At 35.6% G+C, this 19,233-nt stretch overlaps 1 protein-coding gene across 2 annotated transcripts in view; it reads left to right on the top strand.

Moving 5' to 3' along the window:
* The window catches only part of mahj (LisH and WD40 domain-containing protein mahjong), a 196,168-nt gene that overhangs the window by 131,172 nt on the left and 45,763 nt on the right, over positions 1–19,233 (top strand). For both annotated transcript variants that reach the window (XM_089239163.1, XM_089239162.1), the window contains exons 23-28: positions 676–863; positions 7,891–7,966; positions 8,196–8,257; positions 11,048–11,105; positions 12,299–12,367; positions 13,513–13,569. In XM_089239163.1, the coding sequence (XP_089095289.1) occupies positions 676–863; positions 7,891–7,966; positions 8,196–8,257; positions 11,048–11,105; positions 12,299–12,367; positions 13,513–13,569 (510 nt within the window). The remainder of the gene's footprint in view (positions 1–675; positions 864–7,890; positions 7,967–8,195; positions 8,258–11,047; positions 11,106–12,298; positions 12,368–13,512; positions 13,570–19,233) is intronic.

The following is a 19,233-nucleotide window of genomic DNA, read 5'->3' as shown; positions in this document are numbered from 1 at the left end:
CAATGCAATTTTTGGCTTTGGGAGCATTTGAAACATCTGGTAAGTCATGACAGTCCAAGAATTTTACCTGATCTTAAAGGCAACATTTCATGCCACGTGCTGAACATTTCCCTGCACACACTTCGGTCAGTTGTAGAACATGCCATCTTGCAATTTCACATGGTATCTGAAAATGATGGCCATCATGTAGAACATGTTTTGTTGCAGTAACAATTGTAAACATTTGCCTAAATGTGTAATTTCTTAATAAAACGCCCTCTGGTGGCAACATGTACAACTAATTTTCTTTTCCCCCAAAACAAATTCCCATTACTTCATGAAGTCCTCCACGAAATTTCACAAATTTTTTTATGACTGGTTTCGTCTATAGGCTACTTTAAAATAGGTTCTTTTAATTATGGACGCCCTGTGTAGAAGGCTGGCATAGCTATACATGACTCATATAGCAGTTTTTGCCTAATCAAACTTGAGCTCATTCTTGTCATAATTGCAACAGTTTCTATTACCAAGGAAATGCATTGTCATTGCAATTACAATCCAAAGGCCTCTAACATGTTTTTCATTTATTTCCCTGATTTATGGGTCAGTCAACAAGTTCAATAAATGAATAAAAATATTCAAATAAAAGCATGAGATTTATATATATGAACCCTTGTTATTTTATGATTATTTCAGAATTCTAATGATGAAAGGTTTGGTATGAAAGAAATTTTACCAGATGATAGTTGCACCCCTTTAAAAAAGAAGGATTCAAGAAAGAGCCATCGTGTCTCCTTAGACACTATTGTTTCTGAATATCTCAGAAATCAGCATGCAGCTTGTAAAAATCCTTACGTAACATGTCCTCCATTTGATTTGTTCACGTAAGTATTAAACCAATTCTAAACATCCCCCCCCCCCCAATATAGAGATTGGGAGACATCTGAGTGAATATTCATTGTTAGAGTAGGCAGTGATTTTTACCTGCAGATCAAGTATTTGTTCTCATTAGCCATTGCATTTTCTCCTTGTTTTAAAACAAGCCTCAAAGTTGGAGAGAATTTTCTTCGATTGTGAAAAATGGACTGGGGAATTTCTTTAGTTTTTGAAAAGTGTTCACGTGTGCCACTCTAGGTGCCATGTATTATATATTTTTTTGTAGTTCAAAAATCAAATGCAGGAAATAACACACTAGTCATAGTTTTAAATCCTTTTAAAATTATTGAAATATACAGCTCCTGAAACAGAGATGGGCAGTTAAAAGAAAGATTTCAAGGGAAAAACATGTTTTATTTTCTTACACAAAAAGTTAATGAGGTTACTTGGTTGTCTCAAATCAGCACATACACTTAGCATGACAATAGCAATGAAGGATTGGTGTTTCACAGTTCTTCCATACAGCCTCCGGCATAATATTATGTTAAAAACATTCAACAGGTTAAGGATGTAGTGTTTGAAAAATTGAAGTGTTTCATTTATGCAAATATATCTATGAATTTAGATATCAGACCAGCTCTACTTATTATCATAAAAACAGGTCTTGTTTGAATGCTTACTCAGAAAGTACACAGTCAAGTCACATTAATGTCACCACCAGGTAATATCCAAAATAATTATGTGCAGTCTGGCAGTTGCTTAATGGTCTGAAAGAGATACATTAGTGCCTCCTCACACTGGGATGCTGAAGTCCTATGACTGATAGGAGACATGGTATCCAGAAGATCGATCACATATTTCTATGGAGCTCCTCACACTAGGATATTGGCGACGAAATATACTATGCGACAGAGTCACTGGTGACATTGTGTGCTAGCCGAATGCAATAAAAGTAACTCGAATCTTGAAATATTTCTTCATATTTTCATTTTCCGAAGTTGTACAAGGGTTGACCCAACGCTGAATTTTGTAACAAGATAGACAGTTATATTTTATATAACTTTTATTTTCTACAGAAATGTTCTCAGATTCATCCCTAACCCCAAATCCCTCTCGAATGGAATGTATGTAATATAAATATAAGTCATGCATGTGGGAGTATATGGGAAACCCCTCCAAAATATACACAGCTATATTTTTTCTCTCGGAATGGTAGCAGCATAATCAAGGAAATAAAGCTTTTTCATTGTGTATAACTACATTTCCCTCCAAGTAATGGATATTTACAACATGAATTGACTTACCTTAGTCATAAGGGCTCAAAGGTAATCAGCTGATTTATTAATTCCAGGTAAGTCTCTTTTCTAATTCCGTAGAATTCAAGGAATCGATTCCTGTTGGCCATAACGAATAGTGTACGATGATAGTTATTTTCAATGTATGGATGTACCCATAATGTTCTTCTCTCTATTTATCCTTTTTTGTGGGAATAATAGTGTAGGATGATAATTATTTATAATTATAATAAAATATTAAAAACAGCGACTTGACTGCAGCCGGTCTAATTAGCCCTCGTGTGCAGAAAATGACCGTGGTGCGACAAAAATGATCAAATAAAATATCAACTTCATTGCTTCTAGACTCGCTAAAAATTTGATTTTTTCCTACCCCCATTCATAATGTACAATGAGATAAGGAGGTGAACTAAACACTGAGTCGTTTTTACTCAATTTCCTGGACATCAGGATTTGTTTTAGTAGGATAGTGTGAGGGAGAACGGGCAACTCGACTCGTTCAAGTCAACTCAAGTTGAGGCTACTTGAGGTTGATTTGAGTATCTCTGTGTGAAGAGGCCCTTAAGATGCTCAAAGATTGTCACAGGTTTTAGAGGTGAGCAGACTACCACTACTCAACTGTATATGCACCTCATAAACATTCCTCTGAATGAATGAATGCCAAAACTTTGTCACTGGACTTACCCTGTTGCAGAGATCTCTTCCAGCCCAGCTTTGTGGCAGAGTCCATAACATTTTATTTTGTCGAAAAGAAAAAAAAAAACATACAAAATTTTTGCAACTTATTTTCCCCGGACAATTGGGTACTGTTGCAATTAATAAATTTTTTGGTGATTTCAGACGAGATGGGGTTGGGAGTTCGAGAAAAGTTTCTAGGTTTCGTTAAGACGGATGAATGTACAGATATTAGGATGGAGGTATATTTTAAAAGCAATTAAAGGGGGCCCTATGCCATCTCATCTGTTATCTTACACTCTTCATATTATATACACAGGATACAAAAAAGAAAAATTAGAATTCTATTGTGAAAAATAAAATATCCATTGTAGCGAGTCATCTCGCTTAACACCTTATTGGTGAGCAAATGGGTTTGATAACTTGCAGACTACAAGCCAGCATCAGTTTTATTGGGTTGAGTTCACTCGCTCCGGTGGATTTGATGAAAATATACAAAATAGAAATATTGTGTGGGGGAATATATATAATTAGGGATCACCCGTGCCATCTTGCTTAGCACCTTATTCAGTGAGCAACATGAATACAACAATATGAGTAGGCAGGTGTGTTGTGGACATGAAATGCATGAAGAACTTACATAAAAGGGAAAAGAAATACGTATATATGTACACATTCACTGCCAGGCCGAGTCGTCTTGCTTTAAACCTATTTTTGTGAGCAATGTGGGATTATTTTAAATGGGGGATTATCTGGAGAGAGCTAAGAACCTCAGCTTTGGTCTTGTTGTTTTGATTGACTCGCTCTGGCTAGTTGTATTTATTAAAGAAAAAATTAATATATATATAAAGTAAAAACTATATGTAATGGTTATTATGAAACCATTCGTGTCCTTTCGCTTGGCAGCCCCGCTAGAAGAACTGAATGGGGGACACTTGTGGTTATCACATTTACATCATTGTTATGGGAATATGGTAAAAATTCTTGTTTGGGTCCCGTTGGCACATGCTATATCTCATAAACATTCCTCTGAGGAATTTGAGATGAGTAGACTGCAGTCCATTTGATTGTTGCTGGAGAGGTTGTGGCATAAGATCTATGCAGAAAACAGAATTAAAATTTGGCTCTGACTTTTTGCTTGAATGAGCTTTAGGTCTGGGGAATTCTGCGATCAGTTTGGAGAAAGTTTTAGGCATGATATTCCAACAATTTCCAGACATTTCAGGGAAACATGACATTTCATATTACTATTCTGAAAGGTTACATGTGCTCTAGGAAAGACAATCATTAGTTATTGATGCACGTGATCAGCAGAGATTGATTTATAATCATAAGGGTAGAAAATTTCTTCCAGAAGTATTAATAAAAACTTAGACAATACCACAACACCATTTCACAGCAATACTGCTTCTATCGCGAGCTTGTGTTCCTGCAGCAATGTTCTCAAAATCTTAATCTTGGAGATTAGGCACTGCATACAACAGCAGCCATCAAATCCCTGCAACTTGAAATGCATCTAATCTGAGGAGACAGCTTTTTGTCAACCAGAAGAGGTCCAATTTTGGTACTGCCATTCAAATTAAATCAGTTTATATCGAAACAATTTTGCAAGCATGGGTGAAATCATCATCCATCTGCTTAGTAACTGCATACACGTTTGCTACACTCGCATCTTCAACAATAATCTGATAGCTCTCTAGTTTATTTGGGCAGTGGATTGCTCAACTGTAATGTATTGGTCAGTCCTCATTGCACCTTTTACAGCCGATGTTCAACTCTCGTATTAATGGCGTTTGGTACTTCGCTGTTTCCACTTCAGTTATTTTCAGTAATGCCATTTGTCTGGTTATTGTACAGCAGCATATTAACATTTCAGAAATACTACTACAGAGTGATCCAAAATTCACTTAACCCACTATGAAATATTTGATTTTTTTCATTTTAATGGTCATAAATGTAATTTTTTTTATAAATGCACCACTTCAAAATGAAAAGTGATTTTTTTTTTCAATTTCCAGGCATACTGATGGTAAAATAAATGTGAACTGCTATTGTGTGAATTAGAAGCGCAAATTATTTTTACCAGGTTTGTGGCCATTTTTCTCAGGGTTAGAGCACTCATCTTTCAATTTGACTGAATATTCTTTTTGAATTTGCACACCAAAATTGTGTGGGTGCAACAATTTCTAGTGCTGCTTTGATTATAGCTCTGAGAAAATTGGCCGCATACCTTTTAAAAAAATCTGCTCTTCTGTATTCGTAAAGGAGGTTCACATTTATTATCATATGTAGTAATATTTTGCCACAAATGTTGTACCCATGAATGTTGCTTCATTAGAACAAATATAGACAATTGAATTTATTATTAGCTTGAGGCCGAAGCCCGTGAGCATACATATAAGCACAGTTACATCGAAAAAAAAAAGGAAAAAGGGAGGGTTGAATTGAGATATGTGTGCATGTTAAATAGACACTGATATACACAAGATCATCTAGACCAAGGGTCTTCAACCTTTTTTCAGTCGCAAGCACAGTCTGAACCCATCATCAAAAGAAGAGCACCCTTACGGCAAGTTTAACATGCGAATGCATAGAATGACAATGATTTTCAGTCATTGAATGCAATTCCTCCAAGGTGTTTAATTGGAATGTTGATCTCAAGTTCTTGTGAGCACGAAATCAAACACGAGCATCAAGCACTCTGGGTACTTCAGAGAGCACCATGATTCTCGCGAGCAATGGGTTGGAGATGCCTGATCTAGACACGAAATATATAAAATTCAGGCATGTTAGAAATGTGCATTTTTACAGATTTTACAAAATTGCAGGCCTGATCTGGCTTGGTATTCAAAAACAGATTAAATCGGAAAGTGAGGGGTGAGAGATATCAAACAGATGACCGCGTAGGGAATTTAGCATTGAGCAGGTACAAAAGAAATGTAAAAAAATCTGGTGCATTGCCTGTCACAGAGAGGACAGTGGTGGTTGAAACGGCTGCAACCCAAAACAGAATTATAACGAACCTGTAAAAGGGCTGATGTTTATGTTTTGTTGTTAGAATTATTGAGGTGTGGCTCTGGGCAGAAGGAGAGATCAAGATATCTATAGATAGGGTTAGAATTACTGAGCACAATTTTTCGGGCAAATGTATTCACAAAAATATCAATCGGTGATCCCAACAGCAGTCCAAAAAGAGAAAGAGCCATTTTGTTCCATGTTATGCAGTATCTCCAGCCTTGTTTGGTGTAGAGAGACCATTTCATACAAAGTTTGAGTATGATTCTCTTAATTATTTATTTTATCCAACCATTTGAGAGTACATTTAAACATATTAAAAGCCACTGCGAGCCTTCCGAACTCTGTGTAGATTGTATGGGAAGCGGTGAACATAGGGCAATCATAACTTTTTTTAATGAAGTAAAGTTGAAGGAGATTGAAAACACCTGAACTGACATCCCTAATTTCCGAACTGAAAAGGAAGGATGGAAGAATGGTCGAATCGATAACCCTGATTTTGTCCCTGAAATTTTGCAAATATCTCAGTGGGGAAGAGTATAAAAATTTATTTATGCACAGTAAAACAAGTATAGTTTTTATTTATTTCTTTTTTGCATTTCAAAAAAAATTTTGAGTTGTGTTATTTTTGGATCACTGTGTACTACTAAACTGCACACTCACCTTGTAATTATTATATTTAAAAAAAAAAAAATTATTGCCCTGAGGAACTTTTAACGAATTAGGGCGTGTCGGAATGTGTTGTGTATGTGTTGAATGATTGGGTTTCTTAAGAAATCTATTTCTTCCAAGACAGTGCAAAAAAAGGGAAAAAACTAAAAGAAAAAAGGGAAAAAGTGCATTAATTATTGTTTGATTAAAGTGTATAATTAAGGCTCACCCCATTGGCTGTGAAATATTAATAAGTTTTAAAAACAATATTTTTCTAATAAAACATGCAAAGCCATAGTGAGGGCGCCTTGGGGTTCTTTCCCTTCTACGAAATGTGAGAAAATGACCAAAAAAGGGGGGGGGAAATAGCCAAATCTATATTGTTTTATCACTTTGGTTCCCCCCCCCCCCCCGAATGAAATTTCTTTCTAAGGGCCTGAAAACATACACTGGTGAAATAAATTAAGAGAATTTGCATATTTTATCGAATTTCATGAAAAGAACTGAACTGAATGTAAAACCACTGCTTCTAGACAAAAATTCAAATCTTGTATGTTGAATACGTAAGCGTACACATGTGTGTAGGCGGAGCCAGTAGAGAAACAGGCTTTATAAGTGCGTGTAAATTAAGACGCATTTCACCCTTCAAGTTCACTTCATTTTTCTAATAAAATTCTTTCATTACTCATGAACACCAAGTATTCTCATTGTCACTGTAGACCAGTGGCTCTCAACTGGTGCTCAGCGGTTGCCAAAGTAAAATAAAGTAAATCAGTAAATTTGATAAATAAAAAAAATATGCCTTTGGGGCTCCGCCATAGAAATTGTACACTAAAAAGGTCTTTGCGAGTCAAATAGGTTGAGAACTGCTGCTGTAGACTAGTTTACTAGCTACTTGCCTGCGGTTTTATTTGCTGCTACTAAAGTCACTCTGTGTGATAACGTTACATAGTAAACTCCCTGCTCGCTCTGCTAGTGTGAGTAGAGTTGAAGGGTGGGTTACTTTTCTCGCTGCTCACCAGTGTTTTTTGCTACATCTCATGTGTAATATTGGTTTGGCTACTTTTCTCTTTGCTGACTTTGGCTTGCAGCAAAATAGAAATATGGCAATAAAAAAAAGGGGGAGAAAGAGAAGAGGAAAAATGAGATGCTAGCTTCTCTAGTGAGCAGTTTTACTAGTCGTAGTCATGCGTAATTGAAACTCACTGTGCTAGTTGAAACTGATTCTCTCACCAGCTATTTTATTTACTGGGGAATAGCCAGTAAACTCACGTAGTGTAATTGAGCCGTAAGCAAATTTTTAATATATTTCTAGGAGCTCATTTTTTAGCTCTTACTTGTATGGTATTTAGTTTGTGTAATCTTCATCCTCAAGTGAGAATATTTTTTCCCAATTTAGCCCTCACCAGTGTTTTGAGCCATCATTCAGGAATGTTTTGCCCAACAATATAAGTGTCAGGCATCTCACAAAACAGGTGGGTATTTTCAAATTTTATTTTATACAAATCAATGTGAAATAAAAACTTGCAACAGTATGAAATACATTAATACCTAATACACATTGATCTGATTTATTAAATTATATAACCTTCCACCACATCCTCTTGTATAGGCCACAGCCAAACAATATTGTATAAATAAATAATATGTATTATTTGCATAATAATACGTAATTTGTTACATAATTTTTGTTTTATTTTTCAGTACTGTCCATCATACTGGGGAAAGGGTGGAGCTGGAATCCTCAGGAAATATCTAAGTTCTAGGTTAATATTTTCGAGTACTCATTTGATTCACAGTTAAACATTTGAAAGAAGAGTGGCTATTCCTAAGTAGCTCCAAACTTTAATTGTTTTATTGTGCTTCTCTATGTCAACATGGGCTTGTCAATCTAAAGTTGGGTGAAGAGACTGGTGTTTTTCAAAAAACCAACGCTTAGATAATTGAGAACTGCACAATTTCTTAACCCTTTGGTTGCTAAGTAATTTTTTAGTGAAAAGGTGAACACTTCACTTCTAAGAGCAATTTTTTTTATTCTGTAGTGTATCCCACTGATAAAAAATATAATATGTAGTGTAAAATATGTATAAAAAAATGTGTTTTTCCCCATCTGTAAACTGAAATTTTGGATTTGGAAATTTTATTAGGCTCTTAACTAAAGTGGAAAATAGTTCAAGAGCTTACTTACTGATAAACTGGTTGGGTTCTTTCTCCATATACAATAATAGGCAGCCATGATTCACACTGATTAAGTAAAAAAGCAAGTACAAAACTGAAAGCTCTACTTTATACAAATTTCCACTCCATTCCACCTCAATATTTGGTGCTTGAATATACTCAAGCATAGCATTCAAAAGTTTACTCTTCAGTTCAAATACACAAAGTTTATTAAACGTATAACAAATTTTCATGAATCTTTCTCTTTTCTGCATGTATTTTGCTAATTAATTTTGTAAGTGAGCGCTTCTATCAGATACCTTCTATCATATACTTCCTAAGTTTACTAGAATTTTAATTAATGAACATGATTGAACATACTTTCAATTAGAAAAAGTATCCAAATAGCTTGCTCATTTTAGATATGTCATTCATTTTACCAGGGTTATATATAGGGTGCATAGGAAAGTCCCTTTATCCTGGAATAACTTCTAAACTGTTGATCCTCGAAGCATACTTCCAATTGGAAAAAGTATCCAAATAACGTGTAGACCTCAGATACATCATTATCATTCCTGTCCTAAAAAACATAATTTGGAAGTTTTTGCCCTCTGTCTCTCCTGAGCCCAACAAAAAAATATCCATGTTTTAAAGTGCAATATTGTCTCTGAGGTATTTGAATTCAAAAATTGCTGCAAATAAAGAAAAGTACCACATAAACTAATGAACAAGCTCATTCTCTATGCTTTATATGCTGGTTTTCCCTCGATCAACAGAAAAGTTGGATGAGCGAGGAAAAAATTTTCAAATTTCAGCATTTTAACTTGTTTATCTGCCTTATGAAGTGCTGCCAAAGCATGGAAAACATAACTCTATTGAAGAGAAATAGCAAAAAAAAAACCAATGCAGAATGGCAACATTACAATGGTTTGGGCACTTATGCAATGCTCTCTAATTTTTTTAGTTTACCTGTTTACCTTGTTTTGTCTGTGCATGGAAATACAATCTGCAATATAGGTCAATAAGGCGTCTAATATTTTTGCACGATCATATTCAGTCTGTATCACCACGCTTGTGAAACTTGTTTCAGAGTCATTGTTTTGTAGGTCCTGTGTAGTTCTGCTAAAAAGAAAAACATTTTGGGGGGGGGGGTGTCCTAGGATTGCCAGACATCCGTATATATTGACCTGCAAGGGCATATGGAGGGAGGGATTGCATTGAAGATTCATGAATGAATGAGGGACTCAGTTGCTTGGGGAATGGGACTCGTGGCCTGAGCCCTGGATTCCAGTGCTTATAGGGTGCTGTAGTTAAATGAACTTTCAAGTTTTTGAACAATATTTTTTATTTGGCTATCATTATGCTGGCGGGGACTGCATAGTAAAGCTGTTATTCATTGTTAATTCATCACAGTAAATTCATTGTTACTGAGAGGCTTCATGCCAATGTTGGCATGTATGCATATCTAAAATGGATATGTTATTCGTATACTTTCCTAATTGAAAGTATATTTCTATCGCCAACGAATATAAAAGTTGTGTGAGGATATGACTTCACACCCTGTATATATATTTATTATTATTATTAGTGCAACTTTCTTTTTTTGATTTCTATTTTATTCTTATGCCTCGGTTTTGGGGTTTTGTAAATTAGTAAAATTCAAGTTTTTCTTTAGAAAGTTGATTTCCATATGTATTCCATATATATATATATATATATACACACACACAAAAGCCACAACAGGCAAATTGCCCAATGAGGTGGCTGAAAAAATTATGCCCATAAAAAATATGGATGTCAAATATAACCAAAATACCCAATATAAAAGCACATATCACCAAAATAAATTTAATAATATATAACACACTGCCCATAAAAAAGGTTATGGTTGTCGTATCTAAGTATGAATAGCTTCTCGATTTATCCCACTATGTCTATCATACTTCTTTTTAAACATATCAATTGTGTTAGAATTCATAACCCCAGGGGGCAAGTTAATCAATTTATTAACTTCTATTAGAGAAAAACTCCTTGCGACACCAAAACCTGGAATTAACCCTTACTAAACGATACTGCTGTCCCTTTGTCAAAGCAGTTGAGTACCATTGTTTAAATAACTCATGGTCTATCCTATCCATCCCATTGAAAACTTTGAACACTTCGATCATATCCCCTAGACACATACTTTCTTCCACTGTAAACATATTCAAGAAATTGAGTCTTTCTTTATAGCTCAAGCCTTGTGTGCCAACAAGAGCACGCGTAGCCCTTCTCTGCACCCCCTCAACCAAGTCTATGTCCCTCTGTAGGTATGGTCTGATGTTCAGTTGTTTAAGAAAAAAATAAAGAAATTGCAATGATATTTTAAACTGTAATGTATTGTTACTTTCTTTTTGTAGATTTCAAGAAACTAGAGTCCTTAGTAATGAAAATGAAGTAAATGCTTGTGCCTTTGTGGTAATTATCATATTCTTCACATTTTTCCTACATGCCTTAAAAAGATTTAGCAAAAAAAAAAAAAAAAACATTTTTTGTTAGTTTATGTTGTTTTTTCCCATTTTTCTTCAAGTTTTAAATTCAAATATTTCAGCAAAAAGTGCACTTAGAAACATGAGAATGGAATTTTTTTGTTAGCCTTGTGAGACAGACAGGGCAACAACTTTATTGGGTTTTGAGTACAGGGTATCCATATAAAAGATACTTTTTTTAAAATTTTAATAACTATACAACAACCCCTTGCAATATATATGACGTATCTGAAGTCTACACGTATACCTGTAGAATAAACACGGTACTCCAGTAATTTGTGCCATTAGTTAGACCAGTCTTTTAAGCTTTTTATCCTATTGCCCCCTCTTTCCCAACATTCTTTTTCCAGTGCATCCAACCCCCTATCATAGCCAGCATCTGTCGTTTAGATTCCCCGCAGGGGCAGTTGAATTTTCTCTCTTTCCAAAATATATCTTCGCAACAGCCAGTTGTTAAAAACCTTCGTATGGTAGCGGAGAGTGACGTCATCCTTGTATAAGTCGCCATCTGGTGGCAGCATCAGCAGTTGTGAGCTTGGTCTGAGTCTGGTCCGGCCGTCCATGTACGGTCCCTTTCAGTGTACACAAGCTCCAAGGAAAGATTGAGAGATTCGGTGCCTCTGTAGTCTAGTGGTCTAGGGCATTCACCCGGAAAGTGAAAGGATGTGGGTTAGATTCCCCGCAGGGGCAGTTGAATTTTCTCTCTTTCCAAAATATATCTTCGCAACAGCCAGTTGTTAAAAACCTTCGTATGGTAGCGGAGAGTGACGTCATCCTTATACAAGTTTATGCCTATTAATCACACATAATTTTTGTTTTTATTGCAAAGCATTGCATTTATTATAAAGGTAAATTCAATACAAGTAATGTTTGAACTATATAAGTTGAGTTGTGCATGGTACTTGGGATATTGCTGCATCACAGTTTTTGTAGTAATAAGGGTTAATACATGTGTATATGTATAATCTATCATACCCAGAAAATGAAGGTATAAAAACTGGTTTTAAAAATCTATGCAAATGAATATCTTTGGCCAGATGCTGTTTTTTCCCCCCTTCTGTAGTTTGATATGTTATTGATTGAACTTGTTCTACAGCGTGTTATTTTTTCCCCCTTCTCCAGTCACCACGAAAAATATGTGTTGGGACAAGTTCTGGTGAAGTGAAGATTTACAGTCTTCAGACTGGTGAAGTAAGTTTCATTTTTTTCTTTGGTCATTAATTTAAATTCTGATACTAAATATTTTGTGTATTCGTAGCTGTATTATTTTTTAATTCACTTCATAAAAATGATTTTATTTACCAAAATATTTTAGAATGGGATATCTCAGTATACATTCTTGTTCAAAAGTTAAGCATGACACAGTTAAGCTGGGATGCATAGTCAGAATCGACAGTGTCATAGGGTACAAGTATGATGATGTATATGCATAGTAAAGACAAACAAAAACCACAATGTTTTAATTCTACAAAAATATAATAATAGTAATAAGGATAAGTGATCTTGGTTGACTTTTTGTTACTTATGAAAAGATGATATTACAGAGAAGATGCAATTACCTCTGGTAATTTTGCACGCTATGAAATGATTAACCATCTTCTTGATGATAGTATTAATGAATTGCATGAACAACAGGTCCACTTTTAGTGTAGAGCTATTTTCAGCTCTGAAAGAATCAGTAGTGTGGAACAAAGAATGTCATTTGTCTCCCGAGAGCATCTCTCATGATTTTAGCTATGTGAAACAGGTTTTTGTTCCATTCTTAGCTAATTCAATAACAATGCACATGGAGCTCTAAAATTCAATATTCATTGAAGTCTCTCAATGATGACTATCAAAGTCATAAAACTATTTTAAATGCTGTGAATGGCTGGGTGTGTAAGATTAATGAAGATCAGAAAAACCTATGAGCTGTGGAGTAAGTCAAGGTTTTTCAGCCAGTGTGCCATGAAAGGATCATAGGTAGGCCAGGAAATTTTTTCAAAGAAATTAACTGAATTTTTTTAGTACTAAAGAAAAAACATCGGAAGTTTAAATTTTATAACAATAAGTGCAAACTTGTCTAGGGATTCAAAATATTACAAAGCAAAAAAAACAATATTTCTTCTGTTATTTTTGTTACATTCATGTAAATATAGTGTTCTGTAATAAATAACAATAAAATTAAAAAATTCTTACAGCTTTAATCCTTCATTATCTCTGAACATTACTCATCCATCATCCTAACTGTTCATTAAATAAAAGCTAAGAATACATTTTGTGAAACTTATCTGATGTTTTAGATCATCTCTGAAGGTTTTATTCTTTAATTTTATAAATATGTTCATATTTTACAGAAAACATCAAGCTTTCAAGCCCATGAAAATTTGGTATCGAATGTTCAGTCATACAAGGTTGTTGGTGAATCTGTTTATTTTAAATGTAAAATCTTTTTGTACTCATATAATGCAGGGCTCGACAAATCAAAAAATAATTTAGCTACCAGCCAAATTTCTTAGGAGCTGAGCATGGTTTTTTCTCAAGGAAAAACAGTCATAGCTAATGATTTTGTAACTTCTCCAGAGCTTAATGATCACTTTTGATGTTGAGAGACATTGTTATGAAATCAGAAAATTTTGTATCGTCCTTAGACTACAATTTTACACACCAATGCCTATTTTCTAGTCTGCTTTGTGCCTGGGATTTGTCAAGCTCTGACATAATGTATAAATTTGTTTTTTGTTTGTTGTAGAAAACATTGATGTTTATATTTTTTCTCTGTCTTGAAATGTAAAAATATAATGGAATGGAAAAAAAATTCAAATTACATCTAAGCCCACTCATAGGCCATAGCCACAAAAGGGTGATTTTTTAAGCTGCACTTCAAGCCATTTTCATGCAGTTCTTCCCTCTTGTCCCATGTGCATGATTGTGCAACTAGATTGAATACCATGCAAAAGCAAGACTTCTTTATGTCAGATTGTCAGATCCTGTTGGCTGTGCCATTATAATATAGTGGAACCTGGTTTATATGTCTTATTTATACAACATTTAGCTTCTGTTGCGATTCATTCCTTTACATTTTAATTTTAAAATATTCCATTTGTTTAAAGCAGCGGTTCTCAACCTTTTTGGCTTGCAGAGCCCTTTTCACTATATAATTTCTATGGTAGAGCCCTGTTTGACTTGAAAAGCCCTTTTTTTGTACATAATTTTTATGGCAGAACCTTGCAGGCCTTTCTTATTTATTTATCAATCAGATTTACTGATTCATTTTAATTTCCTTGAGTAGCCACGGAGCCTCTGGGAGGTGCACACGGAGCACCAGTTGAGAACCGCTGTTTTAAAGCAACTCACAACTTCAATTATTCGGCATTATCACTTCTACTCAAACTCAAAATTATTTTTGTAAAACAACAGGGTTGGGTTTTTTGTTGTCAAAATTTCAGGACAGTTGAAAAAAGTAGAAAAAAACCTGGTAAAAAATAAGAAAAAAAATGAAAATTTGTATTATATTATAGATTTTGCATAAATAATTCTTGTTACAACTACAATTTTGATGTATACAGTTTCCAGTAGTTATTTTTTTATCTTCCTATAAATGTTATGAAAGAAATACATCACTTGTGAGAGCTATTTGAGTAAAGTGGTGTGCATCTTGAGCAAAACTGTTTAACACTGTTTTTAACAATTTCATTAACCTTAACAACGGAAAAGAATGTTGCCCCCTCCCCCCAAAAAAAAAAAAATTTTTGCTTTTCTTTATTAATTATCAGTTGCCCTTTTGTACATAACATACTTGGAATGTTGTGTGGAGCAACATAGCATTTTTCATGAGGTAGTGAATTTAAAAGGTTTTGATATATAAAAAAAAAAAAGACAAATAAGCCTATAAGGTTTATAACTGTGTTTCTCTAAATATGCTTTCATCCTGGCAATTTTGTCTGTGTGCGCGGAACTTAGGAAAAAGACACAGAAAAAAAAATTTCCCGCGTGCTGTCAAATGATTCTTTCCAAGAGAGCGTTTTATTCCTCCATACTTCAGCACTACTTTCCCTTCTCTCATCTTTCATAGTCATGCTATCTTGTGACCTTGAAAAGTAGAGATCTCTGTTGGAAAACAGTTTGACTTCTGCAAAGTACAGTACTGTATTGAAAAAAACCTCACGGGCTAACCCTGTGTGTTTTTCACGCTTTGCAAGCACTACAAAGATTTTTTTCCATTCGAACAAAAATTTTCAATCCAAAAATATTTAGTTTTTATATATACTTTCTTCACCCCACAACAGGTTTTTTTAAGTGCCACATACATGTTGAGCCAATAATCCATCTGGTTTCTCCTTTAAAAAGTTGCCAGAAGTCTAGAAAAATTTACAAAATTACGGGTATTAGGTTACAGATTTATTTATATTTTTTTTTGAATGGATTTTCAGAATCTCCCAGCAAGTTCCCGTGCTTGATTTTGTCCCTGAAAATCAGATTGGGATAACCACAGCCCCTTATTTAAATTATCGGCCTATCAGCAGGCTTTCCATCACAAAATTCCTATAATATCCATGGTCGTGCAGCTGAAGATGGCTTATAATGTTCTTTCAATTTTAAAGCACAAATGCGAGTCAGTTTCCATTTTAAAAAAAGGGAAGAAAAAGTCGCCACTGCAAGCAACAGAAATTACTATGGTCAATCATCATTGCATCAAATCCTGATGTTTTGTTTAAAAAATTTTCATTCCGCTAATATAAAAGAGCTAGTCCGCTAAATTACAAATGCTGAATTGCAGATGTTGCCAATTAATGAGTTCTAAATCACCAATATCACCAAATAATGAGTGTTGAATTACCAATGTTTCTAAATAATGAGCTCTAAATCACCAATGTTGCCAAATGAGTGCTAAATTACCTAACATTGTGTTGATTCTTCCAAAATTTTCTCCCATTTTGCAACAATTTTTTTCTGAGTATAACAACAAGCCAGTAGGAATCATGGCCACAAAATAAAAAAAAAAATTGTTCATATTCATCCATCATCATATTCTCACTTCCTATCAGGGTTCGCACATCCTTACAAACTCCTTAAAAACTCCCTAACTTTTCATTTCCCTCTGGAAGGGCCCTTATAACTCCTTACTTTTTGCAGCCACGCCTGAAGAAGTCCTTTCTTTTTTCTTTGAAGGGATGATCTTTCTTAGAATAGGCATTCCCCATGGTGATGAATAGCATTGCCTAGAAAAATAAGAGGAAGCTTCCCCCGAATATAAAGAGGAAGAAAATAGAGAAAAAAATTCCCTCTCCTTTTGTAATAGGAAATGTGAAAGCAGGGGATGGGATTGGAACATCCAATGGTTGTGCATACCTGCCAACCCTTACGATTTTGTCGTATTTAGTAAATTAATATGATTATACGCTTTTGCTTCTAAAAATACGATTTTTTACCGAATCGCTAGTTTTGACGTGTTTTCCTGCCTATGTCGCAAACTGGTCATCGTTGGAAATTGATGGTCCGTAGAACGACATCACTCCGCTGAACCAGTAGCCGAAAATTCCCCCATGCCCAGTGGTGAGAAAGTTTTTTTAAGTTTTTACTCATGTGGCAAAATGATATATCTCACTACGAAAATTCCGAGAAACCGCAAAATGTCACTGCTTTCCGCAGTTTTTTTGACGTGTTTTATTCACATTACAACTCGCTACTGAAAAAGAAGAAAGGAAAAAAAAATTCAGTTCCACTGGAGTAAGGGACGACGACAAGCATATCTTTTCGCCGACGCGCCTTAAAGTGCTAAAAACTGAAGTCCAGTGGGGAAAGCGAATCTGTTTCGCAGATTGGTTGTGCTAAATAAAAAGGCAACAAAAAAAAAGAGGAACAAACTCTATCCACAGACAAGAGATTCTATGAGAGACAATGGGTTTATCTCTCCTGGGATCCCGTAACGAGCGTTCATCCCTGAAGCCAGGTTTTCCTAGGAGTAGGCTTTTTGTGCCACGTGAACCTAACTGTATCATTTCGTGTCGGCAGAAATGAGTTACATAATGACGTTACGCATTTGCATTTTCCAAGCGTGGCGCATCGGCTCAGGACGGCTATATAGTATATGACCCTGGCGTCATATACTCTATCGGCTGCATGCTCCGGTTTAAAGGGAAGAGACACAACACGAAAATGAAGGGCAGATCGCTGAAATGCGTAGCACACGAAGCTTAACTCCTCCAGAAGCAGTCTTCCAATCACGCCGACGTAAAGCGCTGTCACGAGCCGTATTGCACTCTGTAGGAAAACAGTCGTACTGCTTTTCATATTGATGAATAGACGGCGTGTCGCGCTGGGTGATTCATGTTGCGCGCGGCATAGAAAACCTGCTAGTAAAACCCGGCTTTTAAAAGTGACAGCCCTAGCAACGTCTGGTTTTACAGGTGGGGGGGAGCCGATCAGCCGCTATAGCTGAACCCACTTTTTTTAACCTTCAGAAAATAACTTTCAGGTATCTTTATGTTAGGGGTCATTCAAGTATTGCGTCAGCATGGATGGGGGATTTTTGATTTGCTGACTTGATGACATGGGGGGGGGGGTGTATGGTTCTTACGTCATCAACCACCCTTTATAAAAAATATGAAATATTCTTAATAGCGTCTTACTCGGTGCGCGAAAAACGAGTAAAACTTTTCACTAGTTTGTGGGCACCTGAACTAACATTCTCCCTATTGAGTCTCCTACAGAGCCACTCTAGTGATCTTCAAATACTTAGCAGATCCAAATGCTCTGGAGCTGTGCCGCACGTCATATAAGTGATCTGTGATTATGCCGCAGATCACTTAAGTAATCTGGGAATGTGCGGCGGATAACTTGAGTGATGTAGAACCGCACTGGTGGCAGGGCCAATGTTCTAAAACTTTGTCACATGTCACTCAAGGGATCGCTTAATGTGCCACAGATCTCTTAAATGGTCTGGAATTGTGCCATGAGTCACTTAAGCGATCTGTAAATGTGTCACTTGGTTCATTGTTACAAAAATAGATTTAGGGACAGGCCACATCATAACGCCAGGACCACATTTGGTCCACACAGGCCGAATGTTTACCGTAGGTCAAGGGTTACCAAGGGCTTAGAGAGGTAGGGTCGCAATGAATTTCTTGAGCAATTTTGGGTCCTTAGCCTTCAAATAGCATTGAAATTAACAAAAATTGATTATAATAACATATAAAGATATTTTGTTTCGAAATTTTAAAAGAATTGTAAAAATATTTTTACAAAATATTTTGTGGATTAAAAAAATAAATTTTTGATCATCTGGGGGGAAGCCCCCAATTCAGATTCCACCAATAAGTGTTTGGAGGAAGGGGACAGAGCGCTGACAGGGGGAGGGTGAGAGTTTTGCTTACTTTTTCTGACAAGACTGGAAGAGGGGCGAGTCAAAAATTGCTGAAAATTTGCTGTCGTAATACTTGAACAGCCCCTTATTTTAAAGCATACATGTGCTCAACACATGGCCTAAATGTGGCCTGCCTCAAGTGGCTCGTGGCAAATTCTTACTTCAATTGAGCGGCCCGCGGCACATTCCTAGATCGTTTGAGTGAGTGATTTCCGGGGGGGGGGGGCTTTCTTTCTTTCAAACCAAGCACAACTCAGGTCTATTACCATCTATGGGCAATTTACTATCTAGGAAGTTGTGCTGGAAGTGTGTGCGTGCGTGTGCCTAGAGCAAATATAAATAATTTTGTAAGAAAAATCTTTGTCGGCTGTGGTTTTTATTTTGAATAATTGGAGGGGGAATGAATATCACTTTTAGAATTTTTATAATTTATGTGATGCTGTTATGAATTATATTTTTGACTAATACTTGAAGGTTTTAACACTTTGGTGACGACAGAAAGCATGTATGTGGATTGATTATTTTATGAATGCTTATGATGCTGTGTAACAAATCAAAACTTGTAATTTTTGAACCACGTCTACATCTATATTTTTGAGAAGAGGGAAAGTTTGTTTGCAAATTAAAAATAAATTTGCATATGTGCCCCGCCCCTTTTTTGCTGTAAAACTTGTAAGTTATGAAGTTTGCCATGACTCCTTAAAAACTGCTT

This window comes from Pholcus phalangioides, unplaced genomic scaffold (genome assembly GCF_987345545.1).
Source record: "Pholcus phalangioides strain wild (caught in Gottingen) unplaced genomic scaffold, Ppha-v1.0 ptg000011l_1, whole genome shotgun sequence".
Taxonomy (NCBI): Eukaryota; Metazoa; Arthropoda; class Arachnida; order Araneae; family Pholcidae; genus Pholcus; species Pholcus phalangioides.
Note: the sequence above shows the minus strand (reverse complement) of the source record. Positions and strands in the feature narration are given on the sequence as shown.